The 17,105-nt window shown below is 45.2% G+C and overlaps 1 protein-coding gene and 1 pseudogene across 1 annotated transcript in view; both read left to right on the top strand.

Moving 5' to 3' along the window:
* The window catches only part of AMPD1 (adenosine monophosphate deaminase 1), a 36,248-nt gene that overhangs the window by 8,284 nt on the left and 10,859 nt on the right, over positions 1-17,105 (top strand). Inside the window, exons 3-6 of the mRNA XM_045291999.1 lie at positions 271-436; positions 12,117-12,282; positions 14,449-14,668; positions 15,479-15,608. Of these exons, the coding sequence (XP_045147934.1) occupies positions 271-436; positions 12,117-12,282; positions 14,449-14,668; positions 15,479-15,608 (682 nt within the window). The remainder of the gene's footprint in view (positions 1-270; positions 437-12,116; positions 12,283-14,448; positions 14,669-15,478; positions 15,609-17,105) is intronic.
* Positions 949-1,739, top strand: LOC105978253 (annotated as a pseudogene).

The following is a 17,105-nucleotide window of genomic DNA, read 5'->3' on the forward strand; positions in this document are numbered from 1 at the left end:
CCACATTTACTTATTCACCCGCTTTGTCTTCAGCGATTGTGTGGGGAAGGTGAGCATCATAGAATGCCAGTTTAATACAACAAAGTGTTCTTGCATTGAGGGAGTACTTGAGTGGAGGCCCAATGTCCTGGATCCTCTTTCTAACATCGAGCCCATATTTTAATTTTCACTTTTTTCCTCAAAATAGAATTCCATAGTAAAATATCAATCTAACACAATGGAACTTGTGGGGAAAATGAAACTCATCTATTTTTAAAATTCCAAACCCAGAAAGAAGCGCTTCCAAGGCCGAAAGACAGTTAATTTGTCCATCCCAGTAAGTGAAACATCTTGCACCAAACTGTCCCTCATTGATGAATGCATTTCTTCATCGCCGACCTACCAGACTGTGCCTGATTTCCAGAGAATGCAGATCACCGGTGATTATGCCTCTGGGGTGAGTTGTTCCCTCCCCCTCAGATGCCCCTGCCCCAAAGACTTTCAGCTTGACTGCTCTAGCCTCTCCCCTCCTCCTGCTCTAGAGGGAGGCCTTACTTCACTTGTCCTTTGTTCTAGTTCATTTCAAGAGGAATAGACAAGGTCTTGTAGTTCTATATTGCTTTTATCATCCAACATTATTTCCTTTTCTTTGTCTCATTTGATTGCATGGGAAGAAGATGTATGGAGAGCAGAAGGCAGTGGATAGATTCTGGCAAAGGAACCCAAGAGAGCAGCAGGTGGTCTAGTCTCACTGATGGCTGCAAAAAGTGGGAACAGGAGCCTCAGGAGGGACAGGGGGCTTTCCGATAAAGGTAGAACCCTGCAGACCTGGACTACAGAGAGGGGTTTTGAAGACAACAAATCCGTAGTATGAAAGGGAGAAGATAGGAGAGAGAAGAGACCAAAGAAAAGAGCAGGAGATGAGCGAGGGTAAAAAGTTCCAACACCTCTTCTGTATTCAGTGCACCCATGGCTCCTGGTCCCAAGAGGCATCGTAAGCAAATAGCTGCTCATTGGCTGCTGAACAAACTGACTGGTGTGTTTGCTCCTTGTCCATCCACTGGTCCCCACAAGCTGAGAGAATATCTCCTGCTGGTCATTTTCTTAAGAAGTAGGCTTACATATGCTCTGACAGGAGACGCCGGTTTAAAAATTGGCATGCAGTGATTCACTAAGATGGATGGCAAGGTCGGACCTGATCGAACCTCTCCTGCTGGGGTGTGGCTGTCATCAGCACAGACAAGGTCCGAGAGAATCTCTGTCTGATCTATGACACCAAGGGCCGATTTGCTGTTCATTGTATTCCACCAGAGGAGGCAAAGTACATTTGTGCAAAGTAAGAAAGATCTTTGTGGGCACAAAAGGAATCCCTCACCTGGCAACTCCTGATGCTTTTACCACCTGCTGTCCTGATCCCCTCATCAAGGTGAACGGCACCATTCAGGTCGATTTGGAGACTAGAAAGGTAACTGATTTCATCAAGTTCGACACTGGTAACGTGTGTATGGTGACTGGAGGTGCTAAGGAAGAGCTGGTGTGATCACCACTAGAGAGAAACGTCCTGGCTCTTTGGATGCAGTTCACGTGAAAAGTGCCAATGACAACAGCTCTGCTCCCCATTTCCCCAACGTGTTCATTATTGAAAAGGCAACAACCCATGGATTTCTCTTCCCCAAGGAGAAGGGAGCCGTCTCACCCTTACTGAAGAGGGAGACAAGAGACTGACCGCCAAACCGTGCAGTGGGCGAAATGATCGCTAGGTGGTGAAAATGAAGAAATGTGTAAGTTAATGATATGGCCTAACTGATTAAAGAGAGAGCGAGAGAGAAAGTTCCGACAGGCTATTGTCTTTCTGTCTGGCTGTCCTCTCCAGTTTCAAGTAAGAGACTCGTGTGACACAGGGCTAGTAAACTCATGGCACAAACAACTTGACCTGCTTGTCCTATCCATAAGGGCTGGCCAATTCCTAAACCTCTGCCACAGGGACTTGCAGAATCAGCACCAGATGGGTGAAACTGTGTTTAGCCATCAGTCTGTGCTCCAAATATAGTTTTATGACCAGTCCCAGGCGCCCTTCTCATATAACTGATCCATTTAGGATCCATCCTAAGTTATTTAAAAGTGATCCTGGAGACTTTGAAGAGCAAACTATATTGCTATACTTGTATATTTGTTAGCTAGATGTGGCTGAATAACACTCCACCTGGTTTGAATGTGTGCCTGAATGAAAAAGAGAGCTGAAAAGGATAGCAGGATGAAGTTCTATGGGCCATTAATCTCTGATTAAAAAAAAAGATTCTATTTAACCAGGTCTCACTGAGGACTAGAAAGCCCTGGTGGTGTAGTGGTTATGTGTTGGGCTATGATCCACATGGTTGGCTGTTCGACACCACAAGTGACCCCTCGAGAGAAAGACTGGGCTTTCTACTCCTGTAGAAAGTCTTGGAAATCCTCAGGGGTCACTATGAGTCCGTATTGACTCAATGGCAGTGAGTTTGGTTTTGGTATCAAGGACTACTCCTTGCTAGGTGTTGTGCAGTATGTGCCGACAGCCAAACCCAATAACACTGTTTAGCCAATTTGGACTCCGAAGGTTTCCGAGGCTGTACATCTTTACAGCTGTAAATCTGTAAAGCCTCATCTGTCGTGTGTAGAGTGGCTGGTGGGCTGGAAGCGCAGACGTTGCAGCTAACAGTCCACTGCTGACTGTAGAGCAGTGGTCCTCAACCTGTGGGTCGTGACCCCTTTGGGGGGGTAAAACGACCCTTTCACAGGGTTGCCCAATTCATAACAGTAGCAAAATTATAGTTATGAAGTAGCAACGAAAATAATTTTATGGTTGCGGGGGGTGTCACAACATGAGGAACGGTATTAAAGGGCCACGGCATTAGGAAGGCTGAGAACCACAGCTGTCGAGCATCCCCAGGGCTGAGGACAGGAATGAGAATAAGACCTAACTTCTTCCCTTGACTTGCTGACCAACGGATGGCTCACTAGCTGGCAATGGGACAAGCATGTCCCTGAAAGCTGATCCCCAACCAAGCACCATGTGTTACATGCTTTACCAGCTCTTTAGAAATAGTTGAACTGATTAGGATCACATCTGAACTGCCAACCTTTGGGAACAAGCTTACATTGATCCCCAGGGGTGAGGGCAGGGGGGCAGGAATAGCCAATGATTTAAAGTCAGAACTACTTGGGCATGCCCCACTTAGCCAGAAGTCAGATTTGGAGGAAGGGGGTATAGGCTAGTGTCAGACTATCCCAATGTTCTAATAAAAACGTATCTCTCTTTTCTGCTGTTTGTCACCCTGGGAGGGGGCCCATATGTCTCTCATAGTGATCAGTTCCCCCTTACTCGCCCCCCTGCCCCCACTCCATACCCTCCTAGTATCACTGCTTCCCTTATTGTTCCTGAGGGTTTAAAAGAGACAGCAGTTGGTGTAAGACATGAAAAGAAAAAAAAGAATAATTTATAAATTATCAAGGGGGACATGGGGGAGGCAGGGGGGATTTGGGGAGCTGATGCTAGGGCCTCAAGTAGAAAGAAAATGCTTTGAAAAAGATGATTACAACATATGTACAGATGTGTTTGACACAATGGATGGATGTATGGAATGTGATAAGAGTTGTACGAGCCCCCCAAACAATGATTTTTTTAAAAGAAGAAAAAGAAAATAAAAAGAGCTGTAAGAGCCTCTAATAAAATAAAATAAATTCATCTCTCTGCTTTTAGCCAGAAGTAAATGCTCCTCAAAGCCATTAAAAAAAGTGACCTCTCACAGGATAACTTTCAGATTTACAGCTATAGAAGGGAGTGCGTGTGTGAGGGGGTCTGAGGGATTCACACCACTTCGTCTTCCCCCAACAGTTATCTGGAAGGAAGAAAGTATTTACCTTTTAGAATGAGTTGTTTTAATCATACCTGCTGGATAACCAGTGCTATGGATTGCATCTCAATGTAAAGAAAACCAAAATCCTCACAACTGGACCAATAGATAACATCATGAAAAACGGAAAAAAAATGGAGATATGATTGAAGTTGTCAAGGATGTCCATCTTGCTTGGATCCACAAACCAATGCTCATGAGAGCAGCATTAGGAAATCAGAGGACACATCGCATAGGGTACATCTGGGGCACAGACCTCTTTAAAGTGTTGATGAGCAATTATGTCACTTGGAGGACTAAAGTACACCTGATCCAAGCCATGGTTATTTTCCATTGCTTCATATGCCTGTGAAAGTTGGACATTGAAGAAGGAAGACCAGAGGAGAACAAGTGCTTTTATATTATGGTGTTGGCAGGGAGTATTGAAAGTACCCTAACCGCCACAAGAACAAATAAATCTGGGAAGGGGAAAGGTGGAATTCGAACTGATTATGACAATGTATATACAACTCTTTAAAAAAGTGATTTATCTATGCAAGTATATGATAAGTGAATATTATATCAAGAAAACTACTTTAAAAAAAAAAAAGACCAGTTGTTACCAGGGGTATAGGAGGAAGAGTATTTGCTTAGGGGCATTTGAGAGGTTGGAGACGGAGATGCAGAACAGAGATAGAATTTAGCCCGGAATGTGAAGTTGATAAAGATTTTATTGAGGCAGGGAAAGAACTCCCGGGAGGGAAGGGAGAGCAGAGAAAGGCAAGGGGGCATCTTGAGCCCCTGGGCGGGTTCTGAGACCCAACGAGTTAGGTCAGGGAAGTGGTGCCTGACAGTGAGGCAGTGGGACACATGTAGGGCTTGAGCCAAGGACGTAGGTACTGATGAGGGGAGGAGGGCCTTCTGGGGCTGCAGGTGCAGGTCTGAGTCAGGACGTGGTCTGTGAGTAAGTCCTCCTGGAACGCTGAGGGAAGGGGCTGTACAGACCCGGCCTGGAGAGATAAGCTCCTTGGAATGCTGGGGGCAGGGACTGCACAGTCCAGCTCTGGCCTGGAGAGGCGGGGGGAGGGGCCTCACAGTCCAGCAGGCTATCTTTCAGGAGAACTGGGTGTAGCGGATGCATGGGCTGGACCTGGCCCAAACATCCCAAACTCTTAATGGTGGTAGTGGACATAGTGTCCTATCATTAACTACTTCCTGCTGAGGTTGGGCGATGAGGGGAGAGATTAAGAGTCGGGAGGCCTGGGGCCCGGTGCAGGTCAGCAGCAGACTATAAGGACGAAGCAAGAGTTGGTTGAAGGTCAGGTTGGAGATGGCTTTCATTCGGTCCTGCAAAAATTTGAACACAGAGGGAGCCAACAGTAACAGTACACAAATTATTGCCAAAGGCCCAACGAGGGGCATAATCCATGACATGACAGGACTTTGAAACCACGAGGAAGGGCTGGTGGTGCCCCACTGACATCTTTTAATATTATCGGCCATGGTGCGGAGTTTATTAGCATTTTGTTCAACTATACCCAATTCATTAATATAATAGTAACATTCTTCATTTAAAAACATACACGGTCCCCCTTTCTCTGCTGTAAGCAAGTCAAGAGCTCGGCGGTTTTGCAGGGTTGCTTGGGCTAAGCACGTCAGCTGTTTCTGGAGAGAAATGAGCGAATTAGAAGTGGAGTACATCATAGATTGTATTTTACATTAAACGCTTGCGCCTGAATCCTGGTTTGCCCTCTTGCTTCTCCAGACCAACTGGCTGCAGCAAGAGAGGAAGTAAAACGGAGTCCTGTCAGCACAGGTAGAAATACTGCATGCTGTGACTGAGGGCAAGGCTGAGTGAGTTCCACAGACATTTAGATTTTGTTGGTCCGTACATGGTGAGCTGTGGGGCTATAGTAACGGGAAGGCAAGGGAACTGGCTAGATGTGTTGAGACATTTCCTTAATGTTCCGTTGTATTAGAAGAAAACACCCGGGGGGCTGTTAAGGGAGGTGTTTACATTTTGGGTATGCTTATAAAAGAGTTGTTTACCTTATGGGCGAGTAGGTGACATATAACACAGAGAGAAGCTAGTATTGTGTTGGTAGCCTGGATAAAAGAGTGGTATGTTGGCAAGTGGGGCTGGGCACTCATTAACACTCTCTCCTGACGGCAGTGAGTCCATAGGGGCTGCTGGTAGCAGCAGATGCTGAAGTGAGGCACAAAGGAAGCAGGAGGGGTTATGTGCTCCTGAAGCGTTGAGTACTAGGGCTACTTCCTGAATGAGTTTCACCCACTTGAAAGGATAATTGTGTTTCTCTGTTAATTGTTCTGCTAAGTTATTTTTACTTTTACAGATATTATTGGTAACTACGTGTGGTGGTTTATGTATTTGTCTGAGTCAGCGTTGTGAGGAAAGGGCATGAACCACCTGTGGGGGTGTCTGCGAGGTGTAAGAGAAATGGGTGAGATGTAGGAAAAGTGCAGACAGGTGGAGGGCAGGTGGTCAGGCTTCAGACAGCTGTGGTGATGACTTTGGTTTGGCCTTTATAATAACCGGTGTATTCTGTTAGCGGATTTTGTTTAGGGATTGTTTCCCGAACTGTGAATTGCTACATATGTGTGTTTAACACTAGGGAGGAATTGGGTGTAACAAAATTGAGTAAGAAGTTAAAGTAAAGCATAAGTTGGTAGGTCCCACCATCTGAGTGGCGTAATGGTCATGGTATGGGTTAGGGGTTAATTTCACCGGAGTCAGATGATGCCAATTGGGGTCTTTGAAGACTTTGATTGTTCTGGGAGTCGTCAGGATGATGATGTGTGGTTTTTTACTTTGGTTGCAGAGGTCAAGGATGGGGATTTTTCAGCAGAACAGAGTCTTCTGGGTTGAGTACACGTAGGTCAGGTTGTGTAGGATCGGGGCAGGTAGACATCTGTCTGTGTGTTTTTGGAGAAAGGTTTTCAAGAGAGAGATTATAGGGTAAGTAGTTTGCCAGTGGTGGTAGTGTGCCTGGTAAGGGATGGTTGATTGAATTAGGCCTTCCATACATCAACTTGAAGGGGCTTAGGAAAGAAGGAGAGCGAGGAGTGGTGTGGATTCAAGTTAGGGCTAGTGGAAGCAGGTCTATTTATGACTGGTATAGTTTTAGAGTTAGTTTAGCCAGATGACCTTTTATAATTCCATCCATCTTTTTAACTTTTCTAGAGGCCTGAGGCCTGTACGGGCTATGTAAGTGCCACTTACGTAGTGCGAATGACACTTGTGTGATTTGAGACACAAAGCATAGGTTGTAGGCGCTGAAGAAGAGCACGGGGCCCTGTATGCAGGGAATGATGTACTTGATGGATCAGATATTCAGCTTGGTTGGCAGGGAGAGCTAATCACTTACTGTTTATGACGGGGGACACTTTAGTTGTTAGGAATCTTTAGCTAAGTGGAGTGCTCCAGTGAGAGCAATGAGTTCTGCTTTCTGAGAAGTGGTTTCGTCTGGGAGACGTGCAGCTTCCCAGACCTGATCAAGTGAAACTACAGTGTACGCGGCTTGTCGCTGTCCCTGGGTGTCTACAACAGAACTGTTATCAACAATCAAAGTTAGAGCTGGATCAGGATAGGGCTGATTTAAAAGTTTAGGTCATGGTAGTGTTAGTTCTTTAATCGCTTGTGGGCAGGAGTGACTGCTAGGTTCTGGAGAGTCCAGGAGCTGAGGCAAGAGAGTTGCTGGGTTTAGCGAGGGAGCCTGGCGCAGGCTTATGTTAAGGTTTTTAATTAACATAAGGTGGACTTTTTGTAGGCGGTTGGGAGATAGTAAAGACAGGACTTGATGTGAGAGAAGGTTCTGCAGTTTGTGGGTAGATAACGTCTGGATAGGCTCTGTGTTAGTTTGACAGTTTCTTTAGTAAGGGCGGCAGCTGCCGCCAGAGCCTAGAGGCTCGGCTGCCAGCCTCTGACTGTCAACCTGACTGTTTGGACAGATAAGCTAGTGGACAGTGGGTGGGCTCCAGGGGCTGAGTCAGGACTGCAGCTGCTATGCCCTGCCTTTTATTCGTGTAGAGAAAGGTTTACTAGGGTTTGGTAAATGTAAAGGCGGAGACTGGAGGAGAGTTTGTTAAGACGTTACTTTATTTAATTGGGGAGAGGCTAGAGGGCTAGCAGGGGTAGCTGGTTTGAATTAGTGACCTTGTCTGCTTTGCTGCTTCCCTGTGTTCCGGGGAATATTATTAACTAAGTGTTAGCAGAGAGTTAAAGTTCTGCTGGGAATCGTTTTGGTTGCAAGGCATGAAGGCTGCTGTGCCCACCTGTGGGGAGTTTGATGGTTTAGTTATAAGGGAAAAATTGGGGATCTAGTATAAAGTATTTGTGGGTGGGTGATTGGAGGTTTTTATGACTTAGTATTTATTTAGAGTTAAACTCTGAGTGGTGGTGGTGGGGCACAGGCTTAAACAGATAGCAACGTGACTAGTTAAGTATGTCTTGGAGGGAGAGAGAAAGTAAGAGAGTTGGGCTGTGTCTGCTTTAGAACAGTTTTAGGAGAGCTGCAGGTAGAGGCAAATGAATGCTGACAAGCTGGATTAAGGGGGATGGTAATAAAAGGCATCATTAGAGGTGGGGTGATTAAAGGCTTGGAGGGACGGCCATCAATGCCAATAACCGAGACTGGGGAAGGGGAAGTTGGGCCTGAGAAGGAGGGGAAGACTGAGAAGACAGCTTTCTCGCATCTATCAAAAGGAAACCAACTTACCAGCTGCCCGGATCGCTACCCTGGGCCTGGCATGGGAGTGGGGTGGGGTGGGGTCACTGAGGTTATTGAGTGAGGGGCTTCTCCATCGGTCATCGTCGGTGGCCAGGTTAAGCAGTGTTGATGGCGGTTCAAGGTTTGGAGGTTACTGACCCTCCGTGGCTAGGCGCCGAGGGGCAGTCACTTCTCCACTGGCCCTGCTGACTGCCTGATGGGCAGGGCTTAGTGGGTGGCTGGGGATGTCGGCCATGCTTAGCTCAGTGTACCTCCAGGTTGCATTTGAAGCAAGGTCCTGGCAGTGGGTGGTCAGAGTCACTGTTGAAGTTGCTGCTTCCTGAAATCTTCTGACCCCTCCCTCCAGCCAGTCTCAGGGCGACAATCAAGACTTGGGTGTGCCAGCTTGCCCCTTGGTGGGTTCGGGATTCATGAGCTGCCTCAGCCTGTTCCCTTCGGGCATTAAAACCTTAAATGCCATATTTACCAGGTCACGGTTGGGGGTCTGAGGGCCATCCTCAGCTTTCTTACGTTTCTTTTCAGTATAGTGGCTCATTGCGTTATAAAATGAGTGGCTAGCACAGTAGCCCCCATTGGAGAGGTAGGATCTAGCCTAGTGTACTGGGTTAAGGCTTCAGTGAGGAAAGCTGCTGGGTTTTCACTCGGTTGCTGAGTAATTTCTCGTAGCTTGTCAAAATTAACTGCTTTATGAGAGATAGCTTGTAAGCCCGAGTAAGGTAATGGGTGACTGTGGGGTCTGGGAGGCTGCGGGTGTCGCCTCTGCGAGCAGAGGGAGGTGGTGGTGAGGAGCACCCAGAATATGGAGGAGGCCTTCCTGGGGGTGCAGACAAGGAGTCAAGGTTCAGAGAAAGATGAGGGGGAGTACTGCCTGATTAAGAGTGTTTGGTTAAGAGAACTTGAGCAGGGGGACAGGCAGTCCATAGAGAGGGACGGGAGCGAAGAAAGAAAAAGGCTTGACCATATGGAACCTCAGAACATCTTTGATTCTGGTGACAAAAATTGTTGAGGTCTCAGAGAATGTTGGAATCAAAAGCCCTGGCCAGTGCGACTCATTGTCCAATTGGGATTGTGGCCACACTTGGTTACAGAAAAAGACCAGACCCTTAGGGCGAATATCCGAATATCCGGAGCCAGGCCCAGTTCAGTGAGATTGGTCTGGAGGCATCCCAAGGGACTGTCCCTGGGAGGCTTAGAGAGGGAGCTTTCCATGGTGTCTTAAACTGCAAGGGGTGCGGTCAGAGGAGAAGGACGTCTCCTGGTCCCCTTCCGCACCTGTCAGTCAGGAGGTGGCCTGGTAACCCTGAGAGGTGTCCCGGTCAGAAATAGGGGCCCAGTGGGCTAGTGCTGAACTCCCCAGAACAGGAAGTTCCCTGGTGCAGGCCTGCGGCTTTAACAGGCAGACAGGGACCTTGGATCAGTGACAGTGAAGGACACTGCAGGAAACTAGGGAGGGGGAGGGGTCTGGCTTTGTGGCCAGCTGAATGAAGGGCAGTTGGAGGCCTTGTTCAGGAGGGAGCAAATTTTCGATGAGGTCTGAGAGCAGGCATCTCAGAACTGCTAGGGAGAAGGAGGCAGTAGGTTTTAGAGTAAATCTGAGAGCAGATACCGCAGAACTGCCAGCACGAAACACACAAACAGGTAGAAAAAACTCAGGCAGACTCTGCACTCTAGTCCAGTCAGAAGGTGCAGTGACTGCTGGGTACTCACTTTGTAGATGCAGTGGATGGCAGCTGAGAGGTCCTGGTTCAAGGGAAGGGGGGATGGAAGAGAGGGGTGCCGCACTTGCCCAAAGGTGGGTCGGGGTGCATCAAGACACCTCTTACTCCTCCTGGGTTTCATGCACCAATATGAGAGGCTGAAGATGGAGGACAGGGCTGCACCCCAGCCAGAGGAGAGCCAGGGCAGCACAGAGGCCCCTTCTGTCAGTTCTGGGTTTCGGTACCAAGATGAGAGGTTGGAGACGGAGGTGCAGAACAGAGATAGAATTTAGCCCAGAATGTGAAGTTGAGAAAGATTTTATTGAGACAGGGAAAGAACTCCCTGAAGGGAAGGGAGAGCAGAGAAAGGGACGGGGGCATCTGGAGCCCCCGGGCAGATTCCAAGACCCAATGAGTTAGGTCAGAGAAATTGCGCCCGGCAGTGAGGCAGTGGGACACATGTAGGGCTTGAGCCAAGGACGTATGTACTGATGAGGGGAAGGAGGGCCTTCTGGGGCTGCAGTTGCAGGGTCTGAGTCAGGACGTGGTCTGTGAGTAAGTCCTCCTGGAACGCTGAGGGAAGGGGCTGTACAGACCTGGCCCGGAGAGATAAGCTCCTTGGAATGCTGGAGACAGGGACTGCACAGTCCAGCTCTGGCCTGGAGAGGCAGGGGGGAAGGGGCACACAGTCCAGCAGGCTATCTTTCGGGAGAGCTGGGGGAAGCAGCTGCATGGTCCGGACTTGGCCCAAACAGCATTGAGTTTGTTAATGGTGGTTGTACAATACAAAGAGTATGATCAATGGCAGTGAAATATACATGTAGAAGTTGTTGAATTGGAAAAATGTTTTGTTGTGCATATTTTTACCACAGTTACAAAAATAATCACAGGAAAACCATGAGTACAAGAAGAAGAAAATATTCTAGAGTTGATTGTAGTAATGATTGTGTGACGCTTCTTGATATGATTGAACTATTGAATTGTAGGATATGTGGGTGACATGCCAATAAAACTGATGATCAAAATAAAACAAAATGAAAAAGAAAGAGAAAATAAATCTGTCTTAAAAAAGGACAACCAGAGTGCCCTTAGAAGCAAAGATAGTGAGACTTGTCTCACCTGTTATCAGAAGAAACTACTCGCTGGGAAAGGACACCATCCTTGATGAAGTAGAAAGACAGCAAAAAAAGAGAGAGAATCCTTCCACAGGATGGATTGATACAGTGGCCAAAATAATGGGCTCAAACTTAACAATTGTGCGGATGGTGTAGGACCAGGCTGAGTTCCTATCTTCATAGGGTCACTAGGAGTTAGTGCTGACTTCATGGCACTTTTTTTTTTTTTTTAATGACAACATCTATCTAGTGAAGAATGGAACTCTGGTGACAAAGTGGATTAAGCACTGGGCTGCTAACCAGAAGGTTGGTGGTTCGAACCTACCAGCTGCTCCACAGGAGAAAGATGAGACAGTTTGCTACTGTAAAGATTTATGGGCTTGGAAACCTTATGGGGCAATTCTACTATGCTATGATAAGAACGTCATAATAGTGGGTATGGTATCTAGTAAAATACAAATAATGACAGGACTGTTAAGGGAATGAACTGCAGTGCAAATAAGCTTTGCTAGAAATGAAAGATCTATCAAACTTTCAGGACCTACTCCTGGAGGGAGGCCCAGTGCCCAAGTCCATGAGGAAGCATCTGAAGTTCCGTGGGTAGAGGGAGGTTGGCCTGGACTACAACAAACAAGAGAGCTGGGAGGGACCAGAGAGAAGCTCGGTCTACTTCTCAGATTTACTGGTACTCTGAAATTTTCTTGACAGGTTACAGTTGAAGATTTTGAGATGGTTTGCACAGGGCTATATAAGGCACTGTGTATACGGGAGAAATACATGAAGAAGTCGATTCAGAGATTCCCTAAAACTCCTTCCAAGTACATGCGGAACATTGAGGGCGAGGCTTGGGGAGAAAGCGAGAGTGTCTATCCAGGTAATTCATAATCTTATAGGTGTAGAAAATGTATCTTTAGGTTTAACTACTAAATATAAATGTAAAACATGCTCCTAAATGACAAAGAATCCAGTATAAAAAGTCATAGTCTTCATTGGCTCCATTCTCCTTCCTGCACCACATGCTCGCTCAATCACTTCATTTAGTCTGTAAAATACCTCTCATAATGTCTTCTCTCCTTGCCCTTCTCCAGACCCCTAACTTGACCCTGGATTTCCCCGTGCCTGGATGATTGCAATAGCTCCATGCTGCTAAACTGTCATCTTATTCTCCCTTCAGTTCATCCTCACGTTGATGTGGGGCGTCTTATTAAAACACAGCTCTAAGCTCAACCTTCTCACAAACAACTTAAACTGCTCAAAACCAAAGCCGCAGTCTTTAGGCACAGCATCTAAGCCCTACCACCATCTGGCCTCTAAACTACAGTATGCTTACAATCTTTACTGGTTGGTTGGTTGGTTGGTTTTGACTTGCATTCAACCTATCTCAACATCTGCCACTTCTTCTCCACCTTTGTTCTGTGCAGAACTGTCCCTGCTCTCCATATAAATGGACATTTCCTTGTACCGGCACTGCTCCCATGCTGTTCCCTGTGTTTCACCCTGTTTCCTCATTTACTCTATGTCCAAGTTATACATAATTCTTCAAAGACTACTATTTCTTTTTTTTTTATTTTTTTTAACATTTTATTAGGGGCTCATACAACTGTTATCCCAATCCATACACACTGAAGACTACTATTTCCTGCCTTCCTCTAACCCCGGAGTAAAAGTAAACTCTTTTGACTTCCCATAGTATTTCATTTACATACTTACCTTTTACTTTCTGCCTGTATAAATCTCAGTAGCTATTCCTAATAATAGCACAGCTTTTTTATTACATCACTATCATAATTTAAGCAATTTTTATTTTTAGGAATTTAGGTGGCTGCCCAATAAAAACATATTTCCAAATATCCTTATATAAACATCTTTGTGCAATTATATTATAGTAGCCTTGGGACCAGACTTCTAGAATTGGAATTTCTGGAGAGGCAAATATCTAAGGTTTTTGAACTTCCAAATGGTTATATGAGTAAAGAGGCTCATTCTACAACTCCCTCTTTGTCATTTCTTGTGATATTTAAAATTGTATTATACACATGTCCTGGTTGGCAACTCATTATATTGCTTGACCCATCCTCTTTAATATTTATATTCAAGATGTTCCTTGGTCTCTGTTTCCCCTAAATTATACTTCATCTCTCTAGTGTAATTGAGTATTCAGTGTAGCAACGTACTCTGTTTGACTCCCCGAGTGCCTTCTCTCCCAGTTTTGGAAAGGAAGTGGGCAGACCTTTCCTTTACATGGTGCTCCTGTCACACTCGCCCTGGCTGCTGCTGAGTTGACACTTGCCAACAGGAGACGCTCTGTGTCCTGGGACACAGCAGCTGAAGAGACATGAATGCCACACTGTTAAAGTCAAAGGATGAGTGTTCAAGACTCTGCCAGTGTGGAATTAATTCTTGGCTTCCTCAGGTTGAAACTGTTAGCAGCGGAAAAGAAAAAGAACGTGTACCCACCTAACCCCTTCTGAATTCCTTTAGCAGAAATGAGGTGTTTTAAAAGGTGGGCAGAGTTCTAATGATAATAGGAATGATAAACCCTTATAAGAAGAATTTATTTTCATATGTTCATAGTAAAATCATTCTACATGGAAACTAATCTAGAAGGTTGGTTTAAATAGGGTAAAGACCCATATTTTGTTTTCTAATTGCTGTTTTCGATGAAATTATTTGATAGATTAATAAAATGTGAACAGGAAACCATCAATGTTTCAATTTAATGAACAATTTAATTTAAGTAAATACCACATCAGTTGTAAATATCACAACAATTTCTTATTTGTCAACGGTACTTCTGAAGAACTTGAATACTGTTCTTACACTATGTAAAATATTGTTTGGGCAACTATTTTAAACTACTAGTTTAATCACCTTCAGAGAAGAAGGTTAAAAAAATTCTCTTAACTCTGGATAAATATACGTTACCAAGTAGCGGCAGCTCAGTAACTGGTATTTTATAATAGTATTTCACGTTTTGGTTACTTTTATGTGGTCATTCACCCTATATGTTGACATCTGACTCTCTGTTTTATTGAAAAAGTCTTTACCCCTCCCCCGAAGAAGGGAGAAGACCCCTTCAGAACAGACAACCTCCCGGAAAACCTGGGGTATCACCTCAAAATGAAGGATGGGGTCATGTACATCTACCCTGATGAAGCAGCAGCCAGCAAGGATGAGCCAAAACCACTTTCTTACCCAAATCTGGACCTCTTCTTAGATGATATGAATTTTTTACTTGCTTTAATTGCTCAAGGACCCGTGTAAGTGTTTCATGAAACCTAAGCAACCACAGCACTCATTACTATTAACACAAATGAGACTACCAGCAGTGAGAAAAGCGACATATTACTCGCTGCAATCGCATCACTTCTGACTCACATCCACCCTACAAGACAGAGTAGGCTTCTGAGACTTTGAATCTTTACGGCAAAATAGACAGCTTATCTTTCTCCCAAGGAACAGCTGGTGGGTTCAAACTGCTGATTTTGTGGTTCAAGGTGTAACCCCTGGGGCTCCAAAGGGAACAGTGGGTTGCATGGGCCGGGAATTGAACTTGTACTTTGAGAATTCTGCTACTGAACCATTCATATGCTACCAATGACTCAGTAAGTGCTTTCTAGCTTCACACATGCTGTTAAACATGTTGTGTACATTGTTTATTTTACTCATCACAGTTGCCCTATGTGGTAGGTCTGTTCCAAATGCTAGCTTTATCCGCTGAAAAGTTCAGTTTTGGGTAAATATTGGCCAACGTCACACTGCATGGCAAACTGATATTCAAACCCAAACCTGCTGACTCTTAAGCATTGGGTCCGTACTCTGGAGGGACTGTCCCCACTGGTTTTTAAAATGCCTTCTCACACCGTCCTCATTCTTAAGTCTGACTTTGATAAGAAGCTGAAACCCTGGAGCCCAATACCTTGCAGAAGGATTGGCTGCAGGGTAAACCAAAATGATTGTTCTAATTACTGTTTCCTATGGGTGGTAAGGGTCTTGGGCGGTTTTGAAATGATGATGGTTTCCTGAGATGTCTGGGATTTTAGAAAAGTATGTCATTTTCATCTTCCCAGTAAAACCTATGCCCACCGGCGCCTGAGGTTCCTGTCTTCCAAATTCCACGTCCACCAGATGCTCAATGAGATGGACGAGTTGAAGGAGCTGAAGAACAACCCCCACCGCGATTTCTATAATTGCAGGAAGGTAACAGTTTTAGCTGCTCAGAGGAATTCCTGAGTGAAAACATCATTTCTTGATAAGGACAAAAATAGTAATTTTCTGATCAATCTGAGATTTCTGATGGGAAGCAGATGGATTATGGTCTACATATTATGCCCATAGGAATATGTACCCTATTCTTGACATAAAACAATTATTATCATCAACAGCTAGCACCAAACCAAGCTTCAAAAACTACCTTTCTAGGATATGGAAGTTCTTGTTTCTGGTCTTTTTTTCCCTCCCATCTCCTAACTGTAGGACCTTGGAGAAGTGATTAAATATTTTCAGTTTCCATTTTCTCATTTGTGAAACTGGGGAATGGCTGCTCAGCCCATCACACGTGAGGATTGTGAGTGACTGTGAAAACCAATCAACTGGAAATGCTTTCAACGAGTGGGTTATTTAAGTGATTTTTTTTCTTTAAAAAATGTTTTATTGAGACATTTTAAGATATCAACCCATTCAATAATTCAATGAGGTTAGGAAGAGTTGTGCAATCATCATCACAATCCACGTTAGAGCATTCTCTTCCTTCTTGGATTCATTGCTGTTGACGCCACATATCCCACCAACCTCCCCTTCCCTGACCCTGAAGCAATTCTTAATCCAGCTGCTGTCTCCACAGATCCCCCCATTCTGAGTTCTCTATATAGAAAAACATACAAAACCAAGACAAAAAACAAATACAAACCCACCAACAATGTGCCTGGCACTCCTACACATTTGTTTTTTTATGTGTTTGTGTTTTAAATTATTTTATTGGGAGCTCATACAATTCTTATCACAATCCATACATACATCCATTGTGTCAAGCACATATGTACATTTGTTGCCCTCATCGTTCTCAAAACATTTGCTTTCTACTTGAGCCCTTATTATCAGTTGTCCATTTCCCCCCTCCCTCGCCACTCCCTCCTCCTTCATGAACCCTTCATAATTCATAAATTATTATAGTTTTGTCATAAGTTACACTGTCTGACATCTTCCCCACCACCACCCTCTTCTCTGCTGTCCATCCCCCAGGGAGGAGGCTATATGTAGATTCTTATCATCAGTTCCCCCTTTCTACTCCACATTCCTGTCACCCTCCAGGCCTCGCCCCTCTCACCACTGGTCCTAAAGGAGTCATCTATCCTGGATTCCCTGTGTTTCCAGTTGCTATCTGTACAAGTGTACATCCTCTGGTCTAGCCAGATTTTTAAGGTAGAATTGGGATCATGATAGTGGGGGGTACGCGATTAAAGAACTAGAGGAAAGTTATATGTGTCATCGTTGCTAGCCTGCACCCTGATTGACTCGTCCCCTCCCCACAGCCCTTCAGTAAGGGGGTGTTCAGTTGCCTACTGATGGACTTTGAGTCTCCACTCTGCACTCACCCACCTTTACAATGATATGATTTTTTGTTCTTTGATCCTTTGATCCCTTCGACAGCTCGTGGTCACACATGCTGGTGTGCTTCTTCCATGTGGGCTTTGTTGC

The sequence above is a fragment of the Echinops telfairi genome, unplaced genomic scaffold, assembly GCF_000313985.2.
Source record: "Echinops telfairi isolate 266 unplaced genomic scaffold, ASM31398v2 ScPeMD7_443;HRSCAF=831, whole genome shotgun sequence".
NCBI classification, from domain to species: Eukaryota; Metazoa; Chordata; class Mammalia; order Afrosoricida; family Tenrecidae; genus Echinops; species Echinops telfairi.